Source organism: Trachemys scripta, chromosome 1, assembly GCF_013100865.1.
Source record: "Trachemys scripta elegans isolate TJP31775 chromosome 1, CAS_Tse_1.0, whole genome shotgun sequence".
In the NCBI taxonomy this organism is placed as follows: domain Eukaryota; kingdom Metazoa; phylum Chordata; order Testudines; family Emydidae; genus Trachemys; species Trachemys scripta.
This window is the reverse complement of record NC_048298.1, coordinates 301426554-301449953: the sequence shown is the minus strand read 5'-3', so window position 1 is coordinate 301449953 and position 23400 is coordinate 301426554. Positions and strand designations below refer to the sequence as shown.

Here is a 23400-nt window from a genome sequence, read left to right as displayed (position 1 = left end):
GCATTATCTCCTGCAAATGTAAACACACTTGTTTGTCTGAGCAATTGGCAGAACAAGAAGTAGGACTGAGTAGACTTGCAGGCTCTAAAGTTTTACATTGTTTAATTTTTGAATGCAGTTTTTTTACATAATTCTACATTTGTAAGTTCAACTTTCACTATAAAGAGATTGCACTACAGTACTTGTATTAGGTGAATTGAAAAAAATACTATTTTGTTTTGTTTTTACAGTGCAATTACTTGTAATCAAAAATAAATATGAAGTGAGCACTTTACACTTTGTATTCTGTGTTGTAATTGAAATTAATATATTTGAAAATGTAGAAAACATCCAAAACTATTTATATAAATGGTATTCTATTATTGTTTAACAATGCAATTAATCGCAATTAATTTTTTTAATCACTTGACAACCCTCGTTTTGACAACTGAATGTTTAGTGTTTTGTCATGTGCTATATACATCCTAAAACTCACCAGGAATGCATATTCGATTCTCCCCTGACAGGGGATATAACAACTTCCAGAATCCCAGCCTTTCTGGACAATTGTCCCTTGCAATGTCAGCTGGGATTCTCATGCTGCAGAAGGGAAAGTGGGGAGAAGTGGACTTCAAAATTCCATGCACACACTTAACATAAACTGTTATTATTTTATCTCACTTGTATTTTGGTAGGACCTACAATATGCTATGCACTGTCTAAATACAGAGTATGACATATGGCCTGCCCAAAAGAGCTCACAATTTGAGAAGACAAGCAAAAGTCACAGAGCAGGAAGAAGGATAAAACTTACAATCAACACTGCTTCCCTCCCTTCCAAACATCAATAATCCCCAAAGGTCTCTGGGTCTAGCAATTAACACCTAGCTACTTTTTTAATAGATAGCACACTAATGTGGGTTTTAAAGGCCTAAAAAGAGGAAAGGGTCATGGCCTTATGGATCAGCTCAAGGAGAGTGCCCATGTGTTATGGGGCAGCATAGGAAAGACAAAATTCAGGAAAACATCTCTTGTCAAGAAAGTACTGAAGCACATGCATGAATTTAAGCACAGCCATAAGTCCCAGTGAAAGTCAGTGGGACAGAACACATGCTTACGTGCATTCCTTAACTGCGGCCTGTCACAAGCTGGCTGGCCCTTAAGGGTTCAGCCTGTGACAGTTCACCCATCCCACTCCCAAACCCCAGACAGAGCTTCTCCTGAACAGCTGGAGATGAGGTGGCTCAACTTAGTTATTAGACCCCGCTGGTGGAAAGCTAGGGATACTCATGAAGAGTTGGGTGAGCCTAGCTGGGGAGAGGAGCTGGATTGTTCCCCCTCTCTGAGAAGCAGCCCTGAAAGCTGGCTGAGAAAGGAGAGAAAAGGAGACAGGGTGAGCTGGAAGCCTGACGGGAGGCAGGAACCCTGAGGAGCAGCAGACTGTCTGAACCCCTGAGTGGGAGGAGGAATGTGCCTGCCCCTGGGCAGTGGGTTGTTAGAGGCACAGGAGCTGGGACTAAGCCTGGGGACAAAGTATAGCAGTCAATGCCCACCTGTGAGCAAAGGCAGCCTGCTGAGCAGCGGGGCTGAAGATTCAATTGTTTTGAGTATTTCTGTTGGACTTTGATACAGGTCTCTATGGCCCTGGAAGGGGTAGGGCTTTATAAAGTGGTCTGGCCACACAGCCAGGTGGCAAAAGGACAGTGGGAGAAACTGAGGCAAAAGCTGCTGCAATGCTAGAGCCAGCCCGGAGGGGGTGTATTGGGGCAGCAACTTTGCCACAGGACCAAGGACCTGTGGAAGATGCAGTATGCCACTGGCATCACTTGTGATGCATCGGTAGTGGGAGGCAACACACTAAAAGCTCAGTTTGGAGCTATTGTATGTGCCCACAGAGGAGAGTAAAGGGGCATAATCTACCTCCTTACTCCCCTACCCAGGCTACCTGCATTGCTAGTCTTTGTGCAAGGGAGAGAGCAGTTGCCACAGGGCCACTAATCACTCTCCTGGGCAGGAGGGTGGCGAGTGTGTGAAGACATGGCTCTGCCTTTCCAGTGCACCAGGCAGTACAACTGAGCTGGCACAGAGGGGGAAGTAAGCTGTGCCAGGTTACTCCTCCCTGGAGCAAGGGGCCCCCAATTATTTAGGAGTCTATGTCTTTATCTGACGACTAACTTTCACCATGTATTTCAAAGGGAGTAAGTAGTATGTGAAGTATTAAAAATGGAGCATCTATATTTTTATTTGTTATGAGGGCTAAAAGGAGGAAAGGGGAGTATTAAAAGAGAATCGCAACAAAACGATTTTGAAGGCACATTTGAAACAGATCTGGAGACAAACTTGAAATAGAGCCAATGATTGATATTTAATTTGTTGCTTTTATCCTTTGATCACATGTTAAAGCTCATTTCTACTCATCTCATTAACTGAGTCTTCAGTGGTTTAGAAGTTATTAAATTTTATTTCTCATTATATGATCTACTATATAGTAGTGCAGTTCTGTGTTTGTGAAGAGAGAGAGATGTTTCACAGGCACAGAACATCACTCTGATTCCCGAGCAAGAAGAACCAAATCTTGTATGAATTCCACCCAATATTTTAAATAAAAATATGAAAAAATGTTTAAACTTTTAGGTCAAATAAAAGGATCCAATGTCGTAGTCTATATGGCTTTCACCAGGGACTCCTCAGTGAAAAGGCCATTGTAATTTCTTCTAACCTACGCCTTACCTACAAGTAAAAAGATCAAATTTAATTATTGTTTTGAAAGTGGTACTTCTTATGTAACAAATATAGGAAATACTGTTGGTGAAATGGAGAACTGCAACTTTTCCTTACTAAAGCACATGTAGAGATTTCTGGTGCCACCTATTGGTGAGAATAGTACAGCAAATGATTCTCATTTGCATAATCTTAAAGAAAGGTACAATCAGGGGTGAAAGTAAAATTGAACTCTTACTGGTACATGGGCCGACTCTGCCCCACCCACCCCCGGAAGGGGAGGGGCCTTGGGAAGAAGGGGCGGGGCTGGGGATCAGCATCCCCCAGCCAGCCCATCCGCGCTGCCTGACCTGAGCCACCTGGGGCTCTAGCGGCAATTTAAAGGTAATTGGCAGTAATTGCTTAGCATCTTGAAGGATTGCACCCTTCATTAGTAGTTATTATTCTATTGTTTGTGTCAAGGATTTTTAGTTAAGAATCTGTTAGACTTTATGAGTTAGGCCATGTTTTCACAAAATGAGTCAGTGTTCAAACTAGTCATAAAAGAAAACAAAGCTCGGGAAGGGGATTTGAATACAAAAGATTCGCTGAGCTTCAATATCACACGAGTCTTTATGATGGTGTTAGGTTTTACACTGCTAACGTACAATGAGGTAAGAGCTGGGCATGTGTGGATTTATGATATTTCGATCTACTGGAGTATCGGAAGGTATATTTGCCTTTGTTCTTTTAGAATCCAAAATATCCTGAAGATTATTCCTTTTGAATTTCAAGAAGAAAGGGGAACTCATCTGTTGTAACAGGAATTTATAAGAGAAGCCTTACAGAGAACGTATTGTAGAGTACATTTGCTTTCTAAATACTATCTCCTGTGGACATTGCATGCATGATTAGAAGTGTACTATATACAGCACTAATAGTTTGTACCATCAGCTCTACCTACAACTGTAAACAGGGGCGGCTCCAGGCACCAGCGCAGCAAGCGCGTGCCTGGGGCGGCAAGCCGCGGGGGGCGGCCTGCCCGTCACTGTGAGGGCAGCAGTCAAGCAGCCTTTGGCAGCATGCCTGCGGGAGGTCCGCCAGACCCGCGGTTTCGGCGGCAATTCAGCAGCGGGTACGCCGAAGCCGCAGGACTGGCAGATCACAGAAACGCCGCCGAAGGCCACCTGACTGCCATGCTTGGGGTGGCAAAAAACATAGAGCCGCCCCTGACTGTAAAGTAATGATGCAGAAGGTGCCACTTCTGGCATATTTTGCATAAGAAATTGCATTTTGCCCAGATGTGTTAAAATTCAAAAGACAGCGATAAAAAAATCATACAAACTCTGCTGATTTCTCTGCTGTAATTGCAAGCTTTATAACTGTAAAAAAAGAAGTTTTTGATCATTGTAGCGTGGGGGCGGAACAGGTAAACAAGCTTTGGAATGATTTTGTCTACCTACCTTGCTTTGGAATGATTTTGTCTACAAGGATGCCATATCCATGTAATTGTAGGCTGAGGAATACCATAAACAGTGCAAGTCAGCACTTGCTTGCTGCCCAGTAGGTAGAGATTGGGATCAGGAAATGACGACACTGCTTTTTCATAAATCTGGGGTTTCACTGTAAAATGCGTAAATAGAACAGAAGTCAGAAGGAGCTGAGTTTCTACTGCACCCTATCGTCATGTAAGTAAAATCATCCTGCAGAGTGGGAAGTTAGGAAACTGAACCCCCCTTGGGAACTGAAACAACACCAATGGGGAAAAGTACAGTGAGATGCGTAGGCATTAAAAATACTTAAGTAATGCAAAAAAAATGTAACTGTGGAAGGCAGACCCCAACCTGGTATAGATCAATGCACTTCCATTGGCTTCAGTCTAGCTCTGCCAATCTACACCAGGAGCTTGACCTTACTTCCAACAAGTCAACAGGAAATTTTCCATTGACTTGACTAAAACAGGATCAAGCGCTAGCTGAGAATCTGGCGCTTCAATGAGTTTAATAACTAAATTAATGGAGGTATCCCATCTCCTAGAACTGGAAGGGACCTTGAAAGGTCATTGAGTCCAGCCCCCTGCCTTCACTAGCAGGACCAAGTACTGATTTTGCCCCAGATCCCTAAGTGGCCCCCTCAAGGATTGAACTCACAACCCTGGGTTTAGCAGGCCAATGCACAAACCACTGAGCTATCCCTCCCCCCCAGTAGATACCATCCTGCAAACTTACCATTTACAATGAGTGTGACTGTTAGGTTCTTATACAAGTTCCACTGTCGTATACTCAGTGTTATAGTATAATTCCCTGCATCCTCTTCAGCAACATCTCTGATGATTAATGAATAGTCTTTAACCACATAGCGGGCACACTTTTCAGCAGCGGGTAACCCATCTTTTAACCTGTTAAAAGAACATTATAACGTATTATTATGAAAATGGTGTTTTTCAGAGTAACTATATGCTAGAATGGGAACATCCTCATGTTGAAATGTTTTAAGCTATGAGCATCTATGGCAGACCAAGTTTGCACTTTAATGGTCAGAGGAAATCACATGGAAAACAGCATTTTGAGAAATAATGTTGCTTAAGTAGCCTATATTCCTTCATCTTGTGTCTCTTCTCTTGACCTTTTGACTAGGCTTAAGTATAGTAGCTCTGGTCAAGTGTAGGTAGTCTCTTGGTCTATCCAAGGCCGTGATCAAGTGTCTTGATGTTTTTGGTCTTTTGGCCTCGAGATGAAAACCTTGTCTTTGTTTCTGGGACCTTGAAGTGAAAAAATTCTCTAAGTTATATCTGTTTAATGTCTGGTATATGCTTTATCAGTGGCATATCCATCACTTGCAGGGACTAGAGCTCTCTAGATTTAGGCCCAGATCTGTTAGGGTATTTAAGCATTGCTGCCCTCAGCGTCACAACCCCAAACTGAGCCAAAATCCCATTTTCAAAAGGGATTTAGGCACTTAGGAGTCTAAATCCCATATGCAGATGGAATTTAGACTCTTAAGTGACTAAATCCCTTTTGAAAATGAGATCAGTCAGGCATTGAAACACTCAGCACAGCACTACCTAAATAATTTTAAAATGTGGGCCTTTGTAAAATATTTATAAAGTACTTTGACAATGAAAATTCTATGTGTTAATATCAATATGATCTAACAGACCTCTCCAACTTTTAACTGGTCAAATCTATTTTTTAATATCTATGTTTGTATGAAAATGGAGAGTCCAAGCTCTCCAGCTGCTTATTCCTAATTTTATGTCATCAGGACCAATCCTTCACTCTTTACCCACATAAATAAAGTGAAGGTGAAGTCAATAGAATACTCTTATGAGTAAAAGCTGCATGACTCAGTCCCAAACCCTTTCTTTATGACATCATAAAACTTTCCTGAGTAAACAGCTGTGACATCACAAACATGACCGTGATTTCAGATGGGAAAAGAGCAACTGGATTGTGAAATTTTAAGAACCAGATATCCTGAATTCATGCAGATATCTTTAAAAACAATAGAAAGTAGAGTCATTTCTAAATAGAATATTGTTTTCAAAGTTTTATAGCTGGCATCAACAGTTCTTCCATAGCTTGATGTAGCTTGTAGTAAGATTGATGTATTATCAATAGAGTACAAATAATTTTTTCTATAATGGTGACTTAGTTCACTAAATTGTTGGACGCACTACTAAGCTATCATGTTCTAAGAAACATTTAGGGTAGGTCCTAAATGTCCATTGCCCAGTCTTTCCATGGGCAATGGAAATCTTATCTGTTTAGTGACTGTATGTTTAGAACTTTTGGTTTCCCTCTGCATTTCTGTTTCTATATGGACAGTCAAGAAATCAAACCACTAACTAGAAATGCAAAAGATTTAATAATGGCTTATACCAGTTTCATATATATATATATTTTAAATTTTCCATTTGGAGTGGCAAACGCAATGGGGGAGATTAAAACAAAACACAATGTTTGAAGCAAAAATAAATTCTGGCTGAGAGTACTATGAACTCACGCTGTTCATGTATTTATGGATTGTTTTTCTAATCAGTCTTGTCACACACCCTTTGTTAAAGTGTAATGAATCAAGCCAAAGCTATTGCCATTTAAAATTATTTAAACAAAAAATAATGGAGATCATGAATAGATAACATTGTTTGATATAAAGGTGCTTGGACAAATTCAAAAAACTTCTTAAAAGATTTCTTAATATAGTGCATTTGAGCCAAAAAACAAAAACAAAAAAACCCTCAAGTCACTAAATTAGGTATAGAAACTACAGTCCACCAGAAAACTAAGCCAACCTCTAGTAATACTTTATAAGGCTGATTTTTTCAACCCAGTCATTAATTTTAATTAAAGTTTTTATTTCTTTCCAATATTCTCCCTGGCTGATCTGAAGAAAGATGGTCTTGTGGTCAAGACAGTGTCAGGAGAGCTGGATTCTAGTCCCACATCTGCCACAGATATCCTGTGTGACTTTGGGCAAGTCGCCTACCCTCTCTGGGCCTCCCCTTCTCCATGTGTAAAATGGGGATACTATTTTCCTAACTCACGGGTATGTTGTGAGGATTTAGGCCCAGCAAAGCATGTAATTAACTTTAACCTCGGGAGGAGCTTCACTGAAGTCAATGGGTCTACTTGTGTGCTTGAAGTTAAGCACACGCTCAGGTGCTTTGCTGCATCAGGGCCTAATTAATTAATATTTGTGAGTACTCTGAAATCCTCTGATGGAATGTGCAATAAAACTGCTAAATATTATAATCATTTATTTCCATATCAGGGTATCTTATTTCCATTTTTTATGAGGAAATCAAATCATTAAACCTGAGCAAAGGTGTTATTTTCCCACCCAAGAGGTAGTTCCTTTATCTATGTGGAAGTAACTGTAATCCTACCATACAACCTCTGGTGAGGGAAATGCTTTCACTTTCATTGACAGCCGATAGGATTTTCTGCCAGCTACAGCCTCAAGCACACTTTTCCTTCGGTGTTTCAAAGTAATAAATGTTTTATCTTAAAAAAAAAAAAAACAAAATACAACATAGTTAAGATACTGATTCTCAATCAGGCTTTATACTTATTTCAGACAATAAGACATATGTTATGGTGACCTTTACAAGAAGGCATCTAACAGGGATCTCTGATCATTTGGGCATCCATGGATTCTGAGATCAAGGCTATGTCTACATGACGTAGCTTTTAGCGACACGGCTGTGCCGCTACGGCCGTGCTGCTAAAAGACACGCGGTGTAGCCGCTGTTTGTTGGCTTTCCTGCCAACAAAAAACTTCCACCCCCAATGAGCGGCATTAGCATTGTCACACCAGCACTTGTCGTCGACAAAACTTTTGTCTTTCGGGGGAAGTGTTTTTTTAACACCTCTGAACGACAAAAGTTTTGTCTTTCACTTGCCAGTGTAGACAAAGCTCAAGACTGAGCTCTGAGTTACTAGAGATTTTCAGCAATCAATCTAGCCATTACAAAACCTAATGGATCAGCACAAACATTCAGAAATTTGAGCTTTGGTCCATGGCCCATAAACTTGGCTATATATTTCAAAGAGGAGTTTTCCAGGGGAAGGAATGTTCTATTTATCTTCATCGGAGATATAACAACAATAACAAGACAAAAAGACTCTGGATCAGTGGCTTACAATTGCTTTGTCAAACAAAGAAATTCTTCATAACTTCATTAGAATCATGTCTCATCTATTCACTTTGTACAATTACATTACTGTATATTGTTCCGTGTTTCAATCTCTATGATGAGTTAATTTGCCTAACAAAGTAATGTATGGAATATTCTTTAACACTGGAAGAAGACTTTTTCTTCTAAAAACTGTAAAGTTTGGTTCAAAGGAAAACATATGACAGATCAGTGGGTTGTAGATGTCCTTTGAAAGTGCAGACATATTTATACTTAACTATGTTTTGAGTATCAAGGATAAGATTAAGAAAAATGCATGCAAGTCACAATTCAATATTTTAGTACCATCAATCAGATGTTACCTAGACTTCAAGAAGATTATTTGCTCAAATAAAGATTTTCAGGCTAGGCCCTAAGTCCTGATACCTTTCATTTTTTCTGTTCCTTTACAAAGTGCATTTCTACACCACCCTTCAGAACAGTGTCAAGAATGCATGTTTTACAGTCATAAAAAATAACTATGAGTTTCAAGCAAATCTTTGTAACCTAAATGTAAAAAATAGTTTCATCTTCTTTGAATATTGATAAAAACCTGCTTCCGAGCTGAGAAACCTAGCTGTTGAAAGCTCAGATCCTGAGGGTTTCAGGTTGATTTATTCTAATTTATAAAAATGTAGCTGTAGTTGTTCAACCTGTGCTCTGGACACCCAAATCAGTGATTAAAACAATTCCAAACCCAAGAACCCCTCCCAGAGAACAGCCTTCCAGCAGTCCTCTCTCATTTAATATCAAGGCAGGGAGCTCCAATGTGAGTGCCTTGGCTAATCTCTGCTGGAGATATGTCATGGAGAGAATGATCTCTCAGGTCCTAAACCATTCAGAGCACCCTCAGGTAAAACCAACACCAGCTGGATTTCCAGCTGGACTCTTACTGGAAGCCAGTTCAGCTGGTTTAATGCCCTCAAACTGAACCTCCTTTTCATAAATGGAGCTGCAGTAGCCTGCACTTGCTTCAGCATTTGAATTGTCTCAAGGTGTAGTTCCATGCAGAGTGCATCACATCAATCTACTCTCCATGCGTGTCTGGTAAGGAGTGAATCGTATACGCAACTGGAGATGTAATTCTCATGAGCTTCACATAACAAAGAACTGCCGGGAGCCAAAACCAGTATAAAGGGCTATATGGTTTGCATACCACTGGGCACAGGTAACAAAAGTGAATGTTGCCCAGAGAAGAAGCATTGGTGGGGGGGTCTTCCATTTCAATTAAGCCTGTATATTTGTCTCTTGTTTGGGAGTCTTTATGGTGCTAGTGCCTACTTTTGCTGGTATTGACTAGTGAAGAATTTTCATGCACTTTGCAAACAAAAGTGATCAGATTAGTGATCAGACTAAGCTATCTACTACCAATGAAATAAAACAGTGTCTTGGATCAAATGGTGTATTTTCTGTTCCCAGGCTCTTTTCTCTTCCTAGGACTGGCTTGCCAAAAATTCACCTCCATTTTGTCCTTGTGTACAAAAAGTTTCTAACCATTGTTTAGCTTTGAACATGGATCATGAGCATTGTACGTCCTATACATCCACACTATTTTTTACCATAAACGTGGACTGTTGTGTTAACAGATTTGGCCGATGGTCCACTCTTCACATGGCAGGTATACTGGCCTTTATCAATATCACGCACTTTATCAACAACAAGAATACTGTAGAAAATATTGGCATCTGTATTCCTTTGGCCAATGCGATTGGTTATAGATGCTCTGTGGTTTGCCTAGAAAGAAAAAAAATGTAAATCAAATATTATTAATTATTAAGAACATAAGACATTATTATTATTATTAATTATTATTGTTGTTTTTTTGATGATAGTGCCCAAGAACCCCAATTGGGATTCAAGCCCCTTGTGCTGTTCAACACACACAGAAAGACATGGTCTCCACCCCAAAGGGCTTACAAACTAAATTAGACACAATATAACGAGCAGCAATTAGTTATTATTATTTAAATTGCAATAGCATCCAAAATCTACTAGGCACTTTCTGAATACAGAAGAGGGCCAGACCACTATGTACAGTCTAAAATACAATGATACAGTGAGTCGCAGCAATCTCATCCTTTGTAGCCAATGCTACTTGGGCACTGCCCACAGAACCTTTAGTGCTAGTGGCAATGTGGAGTGCAATGTGAGAGTTGCCACTGGGACTCAATGCACATGGGCAAATTTCCCTGGCTCCAGGGTGAAAGGGGTAGAGGAGGACTAGCAAGCCCAGCTGCTCCTGTACCTTCTCCATTGTTCTTTCTCTGCAGTAGGCAGGGGCCGGGAGAGGAATGAGAGAGTTAAATTGAACAAGATTATCTGATTGCTCAGCAAGGGCTAGTGCAAGACATATTGGAACAGAGCGGTGCTTTGGGGTTTTTCTATTCACAGTAAATGCAGGTCTTAGTTAACTGTGCTTGTGTAGCTGTCATGGCAGAACTGGATCTTAAGGAGGTATTGGATTTGGGTCCTATAACTCTTCCTAACCAAACCAATCCTCTTCTCTGCCTGTGTGACCCAGTGAACTAGAATGGCACTTCTCCATATAGGGTCCAAACCCCCAAGACAGGAAACACTGGTGTAGGGGGTGAAAGGCATATGTATTAACCCAGTGTGCCTGCTAACCTTTAAAATGTAATCCAGTTATTAATTACTATAGTACTACATCTACCAATTTTGCATATGGCTACATAGTGACTTCCCAACTTTAAATATTGACAGCTATAGGGCCCTGACACGGGGGAGTGCGTGGAAATGAGAACTGAGATGCGGTTAGGGGCAGAGTTATGTCGCACCTAGGAGATGAGGCTGAAGAATCCGAGTGATGCTGACAAGACATACAGACAATGAAAAAAGAACGGGGAGTACTTGTGGCACCTTAAAGACTAACACATTTATTTGGGCATAAGCTTTCGTGGGCTATAGCGCACTTCATCAGATGCATGCAGTGGAAAATACAGTAGGAAGATATATATATATATACAGAGAACATGAAAAAATGGGTGTTGCCATACCAACTCTAACGAGACTAATCAATTAAGGTGGGCTATTACTAGCAGGAGAAAAAAAAACTTTTGTAGTGATAATCAGGATGGCCCATTTCAAACAGTTGACAGGAAGGTGTGAGTAACAGTAGGGGGGAAATTAGCATGGGGAAATAGTTTTTACTTTGTGTTAATGACCAATCCACTCCCAGTCCTTATTCAAGCCTAATTTAATGGTGTCCAGTTTGCAAATTAATTCCAGTTCTGCAGTTTCTTGTTGGAGTCTGTTTTGAAGTTTTTTTGTTGAAGAATTGCAACTTTTAGGTCTGTAATTGAGTGGCTAGGGAGGTTGAAGTGTTCTCTGACTGGTTTTTGAATGTTATAATTCTTGACATCTGATTTGTGTCCATTTATTCTTTTGCATAGAGACTGTCCGGTTTGGCCAATGTATATGGCAGAGGGGCATTGCTGGCACATGATGGCATATATCACATTGGTAGATGTGCAGGTGAACGTGCCTCTGATAGTGTGGCTGATGTGATTAGGTGCTATGATGGTGTCCTTTGAATAGATATGTGGACAGAGTTGGCAACGGGCTTTGTTACAAGGATAGGTTCCTGGGTAAGTGTTTTTGTTGTGTGGTGTGTGGTTGCTGGTGAGTATTTGCTTCAGGCTCAGGGGCTGTATGTAAGCAAGGACTGGCCTGTCTCCCAAGATCTGTGAGAGTGAGGGATCGTCCTTTAGGATAGGTTGTAGATCCTTGATGATGCGCTGGAGAGGTTTTAGCTGAGGGCTAAAGGTGACGGCTAGTGGCGTTCTGTTACTTTCTTTGTTGGGCCTGTCCCGTACTAAGTGACTTCTGGATATTCTTCTGGCTCTGTCAATCTGTTTCTTCACTTCAGCAGGTGGGTATTGTAGTTTTAAGAATGCTTGATAGAGATCTTGTAGGTGTTTGTCTCTGTCTGAGGGATTAAAGCAAATGCAGTTGTATCTTAGACCTTGGCTGTAGACAATGGATCGTGTGATGTCATCTGGATGAAAGCTGGAGGCATGTAGGTAAGTATAGCAGTCAGTAGGTTTCCGGTATAGAGTGGTTTTTATGTTACCATCGCTTATTGGCCTTGTAGTGTCCAGGAAGTGGATCTGTTGTGTGGACTGGTCCAGGCTGAGGTTGATAGTGGTATGGAAATTGTTGAATTCGCCCACGAAAGCTTATGCTCCAGTACGTCTGTTAGTCTTTAAGGTGCCACAGGACTCTGTGTCGCTTTTTACAGATCCAGACTAACACGGCTACCCCTCTGATACTTGACACTGAAAACAGACAATGAAGAGATTCCACAGGAAAGGGTGGAAGCAACAGGAGTGGAAGATTGTGTTACCTGCAGCATGTTGAATAAAATGGAGAAGAAATAGGAGGCCAGAGAGGAGAAGATTTACAGTAGACAAGGTGTGTGCCAGGGTGTTAGCAGCAGGAACAGAGAAGGGGAGAATTCTGGAAACATTACAGAAAGAGAGAAATGACAAGATTTGGCAAGAGAATAGGGTGGAGCAGAAGATAAACTGAAGCTGAGGAGTTATTTCCTGTGACTCCCCCTCATCCTTTGGGCTCAGAGTTTATTTAACCCAGAACATCGTTATTGTCTTATAAAACAGTGAGAGCCCTATCATCTAAATAAAAACACAACACTAATTCACAGTGCAAAGTGTAATGTTAAGCAACAGATCATGGCAAGGCAACAATGTGCCACTCTAGCATGCTCAGAGTATTGTTTGTTGCTAAGTTATTTATTTCTGAGATGAAAAAATGTTAGCGCAAACAGCTACAGTCTGCTAGAAGCTGCTGGTGTAATCATTCTGACATCGTGTAATCATAATTTCAGGTTGTGATTAAGCACAATGACGGACATAATAAATGATCATGACTTGGATCTACAGTATAAATCAAACTGACATGAAAGGACTGGGAGCTGTAAACCTTAAACGAATGTCAAATTTCTTATCAGCTTAACACGGACTCCCTGGCAGTTGTTTCATAAATGACAAGTATTTATGAGGATGCTCCCAATCTGGGGGGAGGCAGGAGAGGGGAAATACATTCAAGATCATTCTTGTAGTTGTCAAAACAAGAGAATTGTTCATGTGACACTTAACAAATGAAATCTTGGCTAGCTGAATAGTAATATCTTTTCTAAACATGCTTGAGTCGGGTGCCTGACTGTCTGCCAGTCCTTTACATGAATGGGCTTAGAACGATGGTTTAACTGAAAACTTTTCTGTTACAAAAGAGAACTTGGCACTGGGTGATAAATTTCTATTACTTCACTGAACCCAAGAAGAAGTTCCCAAGGATGAAACAATTCTCCTGTTCACTCCTGATTATGCAATATACCGCAGTGTATTGTGTAAACATGTTTACTTATTCAATTAAGCAAAATAATAATTGTAAAAAGGCAATAAAAGACATGTCAGTGAGGGTCATGACTATGGAATGCCAAGTATGGCAAGTATTTCAAGCCAAAATTCCTATTGGGGTTGCTTATTAATGGGATGATGTTTTAGAAAATAAGTAGCATTTTTACATACAGACCAAAGCACTCACCTCACCAGGGTAACTCCATGTCATCTGAACTCTTGTGTTCCAGGCTGCAGCAACTGTACAATTAACGGCCAGGGTGTCTCCTTTCAGCAATTTGATTAGGTTTGGGGTGTTTAGTTGGACATCCAATATTGTGTTGGCTGCAGATCACAAAGAGAAAGGAAAAATGAATAGCATCACACCAACATAGTGCCATGTTTACAAGACTGAGACAGGTGAACGCTACTCACTTTGTCGGTGCGTTAGGTATTTCGTACTATACTTATGCCCGTCAACGGTTGTCTCGCAGCTCATGAGACCTATGAATCTGTATGTTGCCTTTGGTATTATAAAGCCTTTCGTGCTATCCCAAATTATTGTCTTCCCATCAGGAATCAGAGTTTCTAGTGGAATCTGAAAACGAAGAACATATTTGATAAAACGAATCCATTTTTATTTCCACAGAGCCCCCTCCCCAAAAACCTTCGGAGGCTTAATAAAAAGGAATTTAAAAAACAAATCTAAAAAGTGCCAATCAACTCACAAATGACAAGATTTAATTAGGCATAATTTCAAGTAAATGTTTTATGTTAAATTAAAAGAAAATCTGGGTGCAGAATGTGAAGGTTTCATTTGCATCCATCATTACATTATTTACTGCAGAATGTAAATTAATATACAAATGAATGACACTAGCCTTAGCCTAGGAGCTTAGTCTGCCTACAATGCTATTGGCTTTCATTGGCAGTCAAAGTGCCTCAGACAGACAGACTTTGTAATTAACTATCCTGGTGTGGCTACTGAGAAAGAAATACACATTTTCCCCTACGGTTGACGGATTAACTTCCTCTGCTGTCATCTTGTGTCTTTAACAAATGCCAGTTCAGATTCCATTTTATGAGTCTCTTGATTTCTGTTGTCTTCTAAGGGCACTGGATTGTTTCAGAAAGAGTGTGAATAATATGTGCACATGTTCCCAAACTGACACATCACAATATAGGGGCTTCTCATGACTATCACAGCACACAATCCATGAATCATAAGGCCGCAGAGCTTCCTCAGTCATGCTAATTGTAGTTCTTACTGGAAAATGAAGAAAGCCACAGGAGGTTGTGACCTTAATTTTTCAGAAGTGATTAGTAATTTTTGGTGCCCAACTTGAGACACATTAATTGGGCCTTATTTTCAGAGGGTCAGTGCTCAGCACTGAAAATCAGGCACCTTTAAGATCTCAGGCTGAGTACCCAAAAACTGAGGAATCAAAAATCATTAGTCATCTCTGAAACTTTAGTCCCAAAAGTCCAATAGAATCCCTGGCACATGGGAGTTACAGTTAGGAAATAATCAAATGCTCTGGCAGTCGTAGCAGTTAAATTTTACATGATCACCTTCTGAATTTGAAACACATTTTGATACAACAAAAACTGCAAAGGCAAAATATGATACCAGCATTGTGGTTCACGCAAAAACATGTTTAGAAGTCTTGTTTTCTCATCATCCCAGGTATACTTTTCACTGTGTAGCATCTTGAACATCATCATCAGACAATTACGTATTTTCTATCTCCTGCCCTTCAAATGTATTAATGTCTTTTGTTACTGTAACAAAAATCCCCCTACTTGAAAAACCTGGCAATGGGCAAAAGGCTCCGAATACAGAAATTCACAATGCCATTTTTTATTGTCATGTTTTATAGAAGAACTGCACATTTTTTTTAAGATTACTCCCAGCTGAGCTGAGGTGTACTAGTGTTCTAAGAAAGGACTGGTGTGTGCACCTTCCCCCGCCCCCAGTCAACAAAGCACCTTCGTCACTGCCACTTCTTTCTGCTGCCAGCCTCGCTGCATTCCTTTCACCTCTTTCCTTCCCCCTTGCTTGACCAGAGAACTTGTCTTCTGGCCAGCCCTCCTCTTCCTGCAGCCAAAGCCTTAGGGATGGATGCCCAGAATTTGGGGGCTTGTGACTAGATGGCTTCTTCCTGCACAGAACACCTTCCCTCTGAAATGTGGCACCCTCGGTGCTGCCTATTCAGCACAGGCCTAAAGCTGCCCTCAAGATCCCCCTCGTCATTGCATGCCATTTCCCCTGACAGACATGAATGAGAATAATTACAGTTGGCACAAAAGTGCTGCAGTAGAATAGAATTCCTTATCTTTACAACATCTGATAAGAAGCTATAATAAGCTTGCAAATCACAGGGGACTGTATGTGTTACACGCATAAGCACAGTCCATTACTTTATAGCCTGCTGGCTGACACTCAGCAGTGCCTTGTATTCTAGGGACGGCACTATTGTAGTTACTATTTCTACATACAAACAGTATGTTTAACCAGTTCACGGCTCCTGTTTTCAAGCCATCCAGCTGGATTTACCCCCCGCTGGTTCAGTGGAGGTGCAGGTTGTCCTTATTGTTTCACTGCTGCATTCCCCCAGGGGTTCTGCTAGGAGATAAGAGGAGGATTCGATTTGCAGTCCAGGCTCCACGGGAGCCCCACAAGCAGATGCTGCCCAGGGCGAGCTGAATTCCTATTCATTAATTAATCAGCTAATAAATTTGCATTAGCCTAGCTTTGGGGCTAAGAGTGTTGTTCATCTAGCCTTAGTACATAGCACATGCTACCCTTTAGCTAGAAAAGCTCTTAACACTGACCCTCTCTGAGAGTGGCACAGGGCGAGGGAGAGAGTCTAAATGACTAGAATAAACCATTACAAACTTAATCTCATTTTGTGAAGCTGGAGTATAGTTTGAGAGGTTCACAGACCCTCAGACTCCAGGAGCCCCACCCATCCCTAATGCAAATCCATGCACAAACTATTTACTAGTCCGGCACCTCTCAGAAATGGTTAGCGTTACATAAGCAGCTTGGGGATCTAAAAAAAAGTGTGTGTGGGCAACTTCAGTTACCATCAAGGACACATTAGACAACTGAAATCCATGACTAATGAAAATTAAAAGCAGGGCATGAAAGTAAAGTCCTCTGGGATCCTACACAGCAAAGCTGGTCTCCTGTGGCTGAGTCAGATCAAAAAGTCCAAGGTGCTCCAATCAGCTGTTCTCTGAGGAGAGGAGAGCTGAGGTTTTCTTCCAACGGGAAAGAACCAAAAAGGCCAGGTCCTCACCTTTAAGGCCTTTCACAACTCTTCCCATCCCTACTTATTTGCTCTTGTATCTTACTGAGCCACCCTCAGCGCTCACTCCACTCCACCAATGCCACTACCCTCTGTGACCTGCTTGCCCACTTTCCCCACCAGCTTCTCCATGCTGCCCTGACGCACAGAGCCACTGTGACTGAGCCACTACCCTCTCCTCCTTCAAATCACTCCACTTCTACCAGGGGGCCAGCAGGAAACCACTAGTGACTGATTTTTTAAAAAGTTGAAATGTTCCAGAATCATTTGTTGTTAGAAGAATGAGGAGTACTTGTGGCACCTTAGAGACTAACAAATGTATTGGGGCATAAGCTTTCGTGGGCTAAAACCCACTTCATCAGATGCATGGAGTGGAAAATACAGTAGGAGGATTATATATATATATATATATATATACAGAGAACATGAAAAGATGGGGGTTGCCATTCCAACTCTAACAAGACAAATCAATTAAGGTGGGCTATTATCAGCAGGAGAAAAAAAACTTTTGTAGTGATAATCAGGATAATCAGTTGTTGTTATTATTATTTTATTTTATTTTATATTCCCATGGCACCTAGAAGCTCTAGTCATGGACTAGGACCTCACTATATTAGGTGCTGTACAAACACAGAACAAAAAGACAGTCCCTGCCCCCCAAAAACTTACCATCTAAAGAGAGCCAACAGATGGAGTCAACACATGAGGGAGTACAAGAAAACAATGAGACAATATTGGTCAGCATAGCCTAAGTAAACATGGGATTATTATACATCTAGGTACTTATATCACCCACATCACCATAGCTGCTAAGTTGCCCTCGTCACCCTCTTCTCTTCTTGTTTCCAATTAGACTGTCAGGGACTGTCTTTCTATGTGTACAGCACCTAGCGCAATGAGCCCTGATCCTGCCTGGGGTCTTACGGCCCTACCACAATACAATATTGAAAGCCTATGAATGTAGTAGAGATACGTTTCCCATATGTTTTGTAAGATATATTGTATTAAAAATGCCAATTTAAAGCATACTGAAATGTGTAATAGATTTTGAAATATCTACATCTTTCTTCAGGTGAGAAGGAGGAATCTGATTTGGGGAAGGAAGGGGCTATAAAACCTCCTATTCTTGTGGTAAATAATTCCCTAATCTTCTGCCCCTTTTTTTGTTTACACGTTAATACTGTTGGCATTCTCAGCCAGGAGGAACAGATAAGTAGACAAAACAACTGCTCCAAGAAATGGTTCCTTCAAGGTGGGGCTGAGGCAAGTTACCCTGGTGATACTGTTGCTGCTATGGTGCCCATTTGACCTTTGGACAAAGGTTACCATAAGCAGTGTCAATGGTGGTTTCGGCAATGTGACAATCTGTCTACTAAGAATCAGACCAGGGGTCGGCAACCTTTCAGAAGTGGTGTGCCGAGTCTTCATTTATTTACTCTAATTTAAGGTTTCGCGTGCCAGTAATACATTTTAATGTTTTTAGAAGGTCTCTTTCTATAAGTCTATAATATATAACTAAACTATTGTTGTATGTAAAGTAAATAAGGTTTTTAAAATGTTTACGGAGCTTCATTTAAAATTAAATTAAAATGCAGAGCCCCCTGGACCGGTGGCCAGGACCCAGACAGTGTGAGTGCCATAGGTTGCCTACCCCTGAATTAGACCAAAACCATTAACTAATTCTACAGGTCGTCGAACAATGAGAAAAAGATTTTCAGTTGTTATAGACCTAGGCTAGATTTGAAGTCGTGACCCAGAAATGAAATCCCCTGTACTGTCTTAATCCCTGGCTGCAAGATTTTTATGGCTCTTTCTGTGTTGTGTATGTTGATTGCCATCTTGTGCAATACACAAACATTGGCCCACACACGTAACTTGAAGTTATAGCAGTTACGCATCTCAAAGCTCACATAAAACTGCAATTACATTTGTACAATAGGTAATGACAGTATTTCACTGCTTAACATCATCCATAGCGCTAGAGATGAATAATAAAATTTCCCCACATTGCATTTCACCGGCTAACATCATCCATAGCACTAGAGATGAATAATAAAATTTCCCCACATTGCACCATTGAAACTAAAAGGTAACAATACTAAGAGAAACAAAATGTGAATGGCAGTGTCTCCACAAGACTTCAGGATTGAGTCCACTCAAAAGGGAGGAATCGCTTCCCTAGGAAGTGTGAAACGTGCCTGAGAACCTATTTTCTGAATTCCTGTTAACGCAGTGTAGAGACCTAATGGCTCTATGCTGTTCTTCCAGTTACAGAAGTTCCAGGACAGGAATCCTGGCTTTTCACTTCATTGCTAAGTGGAAAACAGAATGACTGTTTTACCAGCTAGCCATAAATACAATGACAGCAGTTGTGAAATAAATCTCAGGCCTCTCGGAATTGTTACATAAGCAAAAAAATTGCTGGAGACTACATCCACTGGTTTCATAGCATGACAAATAACCAAGTACATGATCTAAGCACCTGTAGTTTACATATTCCAGGAAATTCTGATATGAACTAGGGAGGCACATTTCTTTTTCCTGGAATGCAAAAAGTATACGTAACCAATTCCCTTAGTTAAGGCCAGGCTCCTCCTCCCTTATAAACTGTGTTACATCTGACTTTGATGCTATAGAGAGCCTCATGATCCTATACCACAAACTTCAGCTTCAAGGGCAGTGGATACTGCATGGCAGTGGAGGAAGAGTGGTGGGTATAAATATCATCCATCAGAAGAGGAGGGAAAGGAGAAACTCATTTTAAAGAAGATCCTTGCAGGCGGAATGCTTAGTGAAACAGGAGTTTTCCCAGCTCGGAATTAAATACACTGAGGTTTAAGACACAACAAGGAAACATTTTTAACCCCACAACTTCCAAAATCTAAAAAATAGATTCTCATTCTACAACACAAACACTTCAGCCCCGGCCCCATTTATTCTTTGCTTCTACAGCCATCAAATTTTCTGCACAAGCCAACCCTGCTCCACACCTCACCAAGGAATTGTGCTCCGGAATAAAAAAGTGCTTTAATCTATAGAGATCACTTTTAGATTCAAGTTGTTTATTTTCTTTGCATTTTTAGCTTCCTTTAATGTGATTTAGCAGTTGGAAACAAGGAGGAAAGTTAGTGTCATGTCACCAGCCAGGTCTCTACAGACCATGAGCAAGTGCTCCATGGACCACTGCAGTTTGAGAACCTCTAACTTAAGATAAAACACAAGGGCCACATCTCAGCTGGTGTAAGTCAGCCTAGACAATGAAGCATTGAAATCAGTGGATCTATGTTGATTCTCACCAGCTGAAAATCTGGCCCCATGTGTCTTATTTGAACAGTTCATCAGTTTTCTTGAGTCCTGTCTCACTATTTCCTGCTGTTTTACACAAAGAGTTGACCTTCTCTTTCCTGCAACAATACTGTTCATCTATTCCTTCACATATGGAGCTCTCTCCAGACACAGATAAAGCATCTCATCCTTGACTTGCACAGCTCTCCTGTTCTATGAGCTGTCGTCTCTATTTAAACTAAACAAGCATAACATTAGCAAAGAAGTACTGTTCTCATCTTGATGCCTGGGGATTTACTTCGTGTATGTAATTCTACTAGCTTCCTTGGGAGCCATGTGCATACATTTCTATGCATCAAGCACTTCAGCCATCACCCTCTGGGTCAATGGGAGTATCTTTATTGATTTCAGTGGTTGGACCAGGTTCCAAGAGGAGACTGTGCCCTAAATCATAGGTGCCCCCAGAATATATAGTTAACATTTAACACAGGGGAACAAGTGATTTGCTCAAACACTCCAGTCATTAAAATAGTTGCAAAAAAGTAATGCAGCACATTTATATCTGCAGGAACACTTTCAGAAATATACGTGGATAAGGTACCTTTTTTAAAGTAACAGCAACGTTTGGTGCCGTGACTCTGCATGGAATGATCATCTCTCCTCCATCAGTCATGTGTATAATTTTAGGTATGTCACTGTGCAGCTCTACAAATGGACTGCCTGTATCTACAGAGAAGGATAAAAAGAAAAGGTAACTGTTTGAAACATTACAACAGCATAGAAAATGTGCGGCTAACTTAACCAAACTATACTAACGAATTACCACAACAACTAAAAAGAGCCTTCTCATTTATTATGGTAAATCTGAAGGGCCTAGAGAAAATTCTCACCACAGGCCTCATATCTCTTTAAAAATGGTTCTTTCATTATTTACAGATAACTACAACAAAGGATCAGTCAATTCTCCCTGACTATCAGTGTTAATAAGTTTCCAAAATAGCTGTTCCATTTACTTTCATTATTTAGGGCTGGTAAAATATTTTTGCAGTGTATAAAAGATCACTAATCATTAATAATCAACACACAGCATTTCTTTACATTTTTGCATCATCTTTTATATATATATATATATATATATATATATATATATATATATATATATGTGATGTTAAGTAAACAGATTTTTTTCTGGTTATTGCATCTCACATGTGGCTCAGATATAAATAAAATACTATATTTCATAGTGTTTGTGTTCATTTATTTTTTATTGTCATTGGAAGAAGTTATTACATGGGACTGAGCTGGAATTCACCTATCAAGAAACACCCACCCCCCATCCCCCAAGGGCCTGTTCCTGCTCCCCTGGAAGTCAATAGCAAAACTCACATTGGCTTCAGTAAGACTAGGACTGGGATCCTAAACATGGTCATTAAGTCAGATATTCAAGTAGCTCTTAGAATATGGACAAGAAAAGGTTAATAATTGCCTTCCTTCCTACTGGCACCATATATTTGTGTCTCTTTTGTAAGTGACAAGGTGCCTGAAAATGTCAGGGAAACATTTATTTCATTTAACTCAACAACTGAGACTTGACAGTATCATTTACTGTCTCCTTAAACAATCACCTTTGACAAAAGGCATTGGCACAAATAGCCCACATTGGAAATAGGGAATATTACTGTTGCTTTTGCAAATGTTTTATTATTTGTGTTGTTTAACCAAGACGGACAAGAGCCACAAACTCTGGGTCTAAATCCTGTTTTCAGGTGGTCAGATCTGGGGGATTGGTTTTACTTTAGTTCTGGTGCATTTTCAGACAAATTCTGCTGTTTTCACTCAGTCCGAATCCAATATATAGCAATAGTATTCTTCCTTCCAAGATTTGGCCATTTGTGAATGTTGAAATAGAGTATCACTATCAAATTATCCCAGTCATGAATCTCTGCACATTCCTATATGTTCACTGAAGCAGCTACTCTTTTAAATACATTGCTTTTGCTTCTCTTTCACTCAAGAGTATGTACATCACTTCACATAGTAATAAAATCCTTTAAGATCCCCATTTCTTATTAGACTACGCAAATTAAAGTACATCTGAGGCACAGGGCAGGAGGGGAAGCAATTCTGCACTTACAATGGGCTAAATTCAGAAGTACCTTAGAGTACCCCTGCGCAAGTGAGAGCACAGTTTTGCCCGAAGAGTTTAAGGAGATTTAATAGATGAGATCAAATTGTTGCATGAAGAAAATCATTTAAAATTGAAAGCCTGGATCAGAGTCAGATCTGTTGTGATCGCAAAAGGAGCTCATGCATAGTAGAGACTGTGTATGCAATAAAAATATTTCAAGACTTGTTAGTCTAACATTTCCTTTGCAATATGATTCAAGGAAAGACCAAGACTGCGCTTGCTTGTACCATTGTAAAAGAAACATTTTTGTTTTGCAGGGGCTGCAGTTATGGAAGAGGTCACTAGACCTTTAACATCACCAGTGAAACAGACTTATTACTCCCCTAAGGCTCATTCATCCTTGTCACAAAATTAAGAGCTACTTTCCAAAACCAGCAAACTTTGCAGAGTAGTTTCCTGTATTATAATCTCCAGATCGTTACAAGTGTGAGGAAGAGCTGCCCTGAAGACTACCGGTACTGTCTCCAGACAAAGTGTCACCACTAACTGATGCCAACATTGCTCTAGTGGGAGCTGTACTGCCCTAACCTCACAGGACTCCCTGTCTGTCTAGAGGTGGTGACAGGAAACCAGCACAAAATGTGAAGAACTCTTTTTTCCCTTAATGGAAACGTGCCTCTGCCATTCACACTTGGAGGAAACAGTCAAGTGCTGTCAAACAAAGCTAAAAAAGTTTTCTTGACTCCTCTGAATGCAATTATTACATTTGAAGGTGGCTTTCCCCTGTAAATCTGAAATTACAATTACACATTAGAGCATTTAGACATAAAGAGCCACCCACAGCTATAGCTCGATTCACGTGCAGAATTCCCATTGACATCACTAGGGAGTTCCGCCATGGATTGAGGGCAGTATGTGGCCCAAAGCCCTCCAAACGTCTTC

The 23400-nt window shown here is 40.5% G+C and overlaps 1 protein-coding gene across 2 annotated transcripts in view; it reads right to left on the bottom strand.

The window, feature by feature from the left end:
• FLT1 (fms related receptor tyrosine kinase 1) overlaps positions 1-23400 on the bottom strand; it is a 145557-nt gene that overhangs the window by 92813 nt on the left and 29344 nt on the right. For both annotated transcript variants that reach the window (XM_034758694.1, XM_034758695.1), the window contains exons 4-10: positions 20932-21056; positions 14167-14329; positions 13940-14076; positions 9916-10090; positions 7568-7685; positions 4908-5077; positions 4143-4302 (exon numbers count right to left, since the gene is read on the bottom strand). In XM_034758694.1, coding sequence (XP_034614585.1) covers positions 4143-4302; positions 4908-5077; positions 7568-7685; positions 9916-10090; positions 13940-14076; positions 14167-14329; positions 20932-21056 — 1048 coding nt within the window. The remainder of the gene's footprint in view (positions 1-4142; positions 4303-4907; positions 5078-7567; positions 7686-9915; positions 10091-13939; positions 14077-14166; positions 14330-20931; positions 21057-23400) is intronic.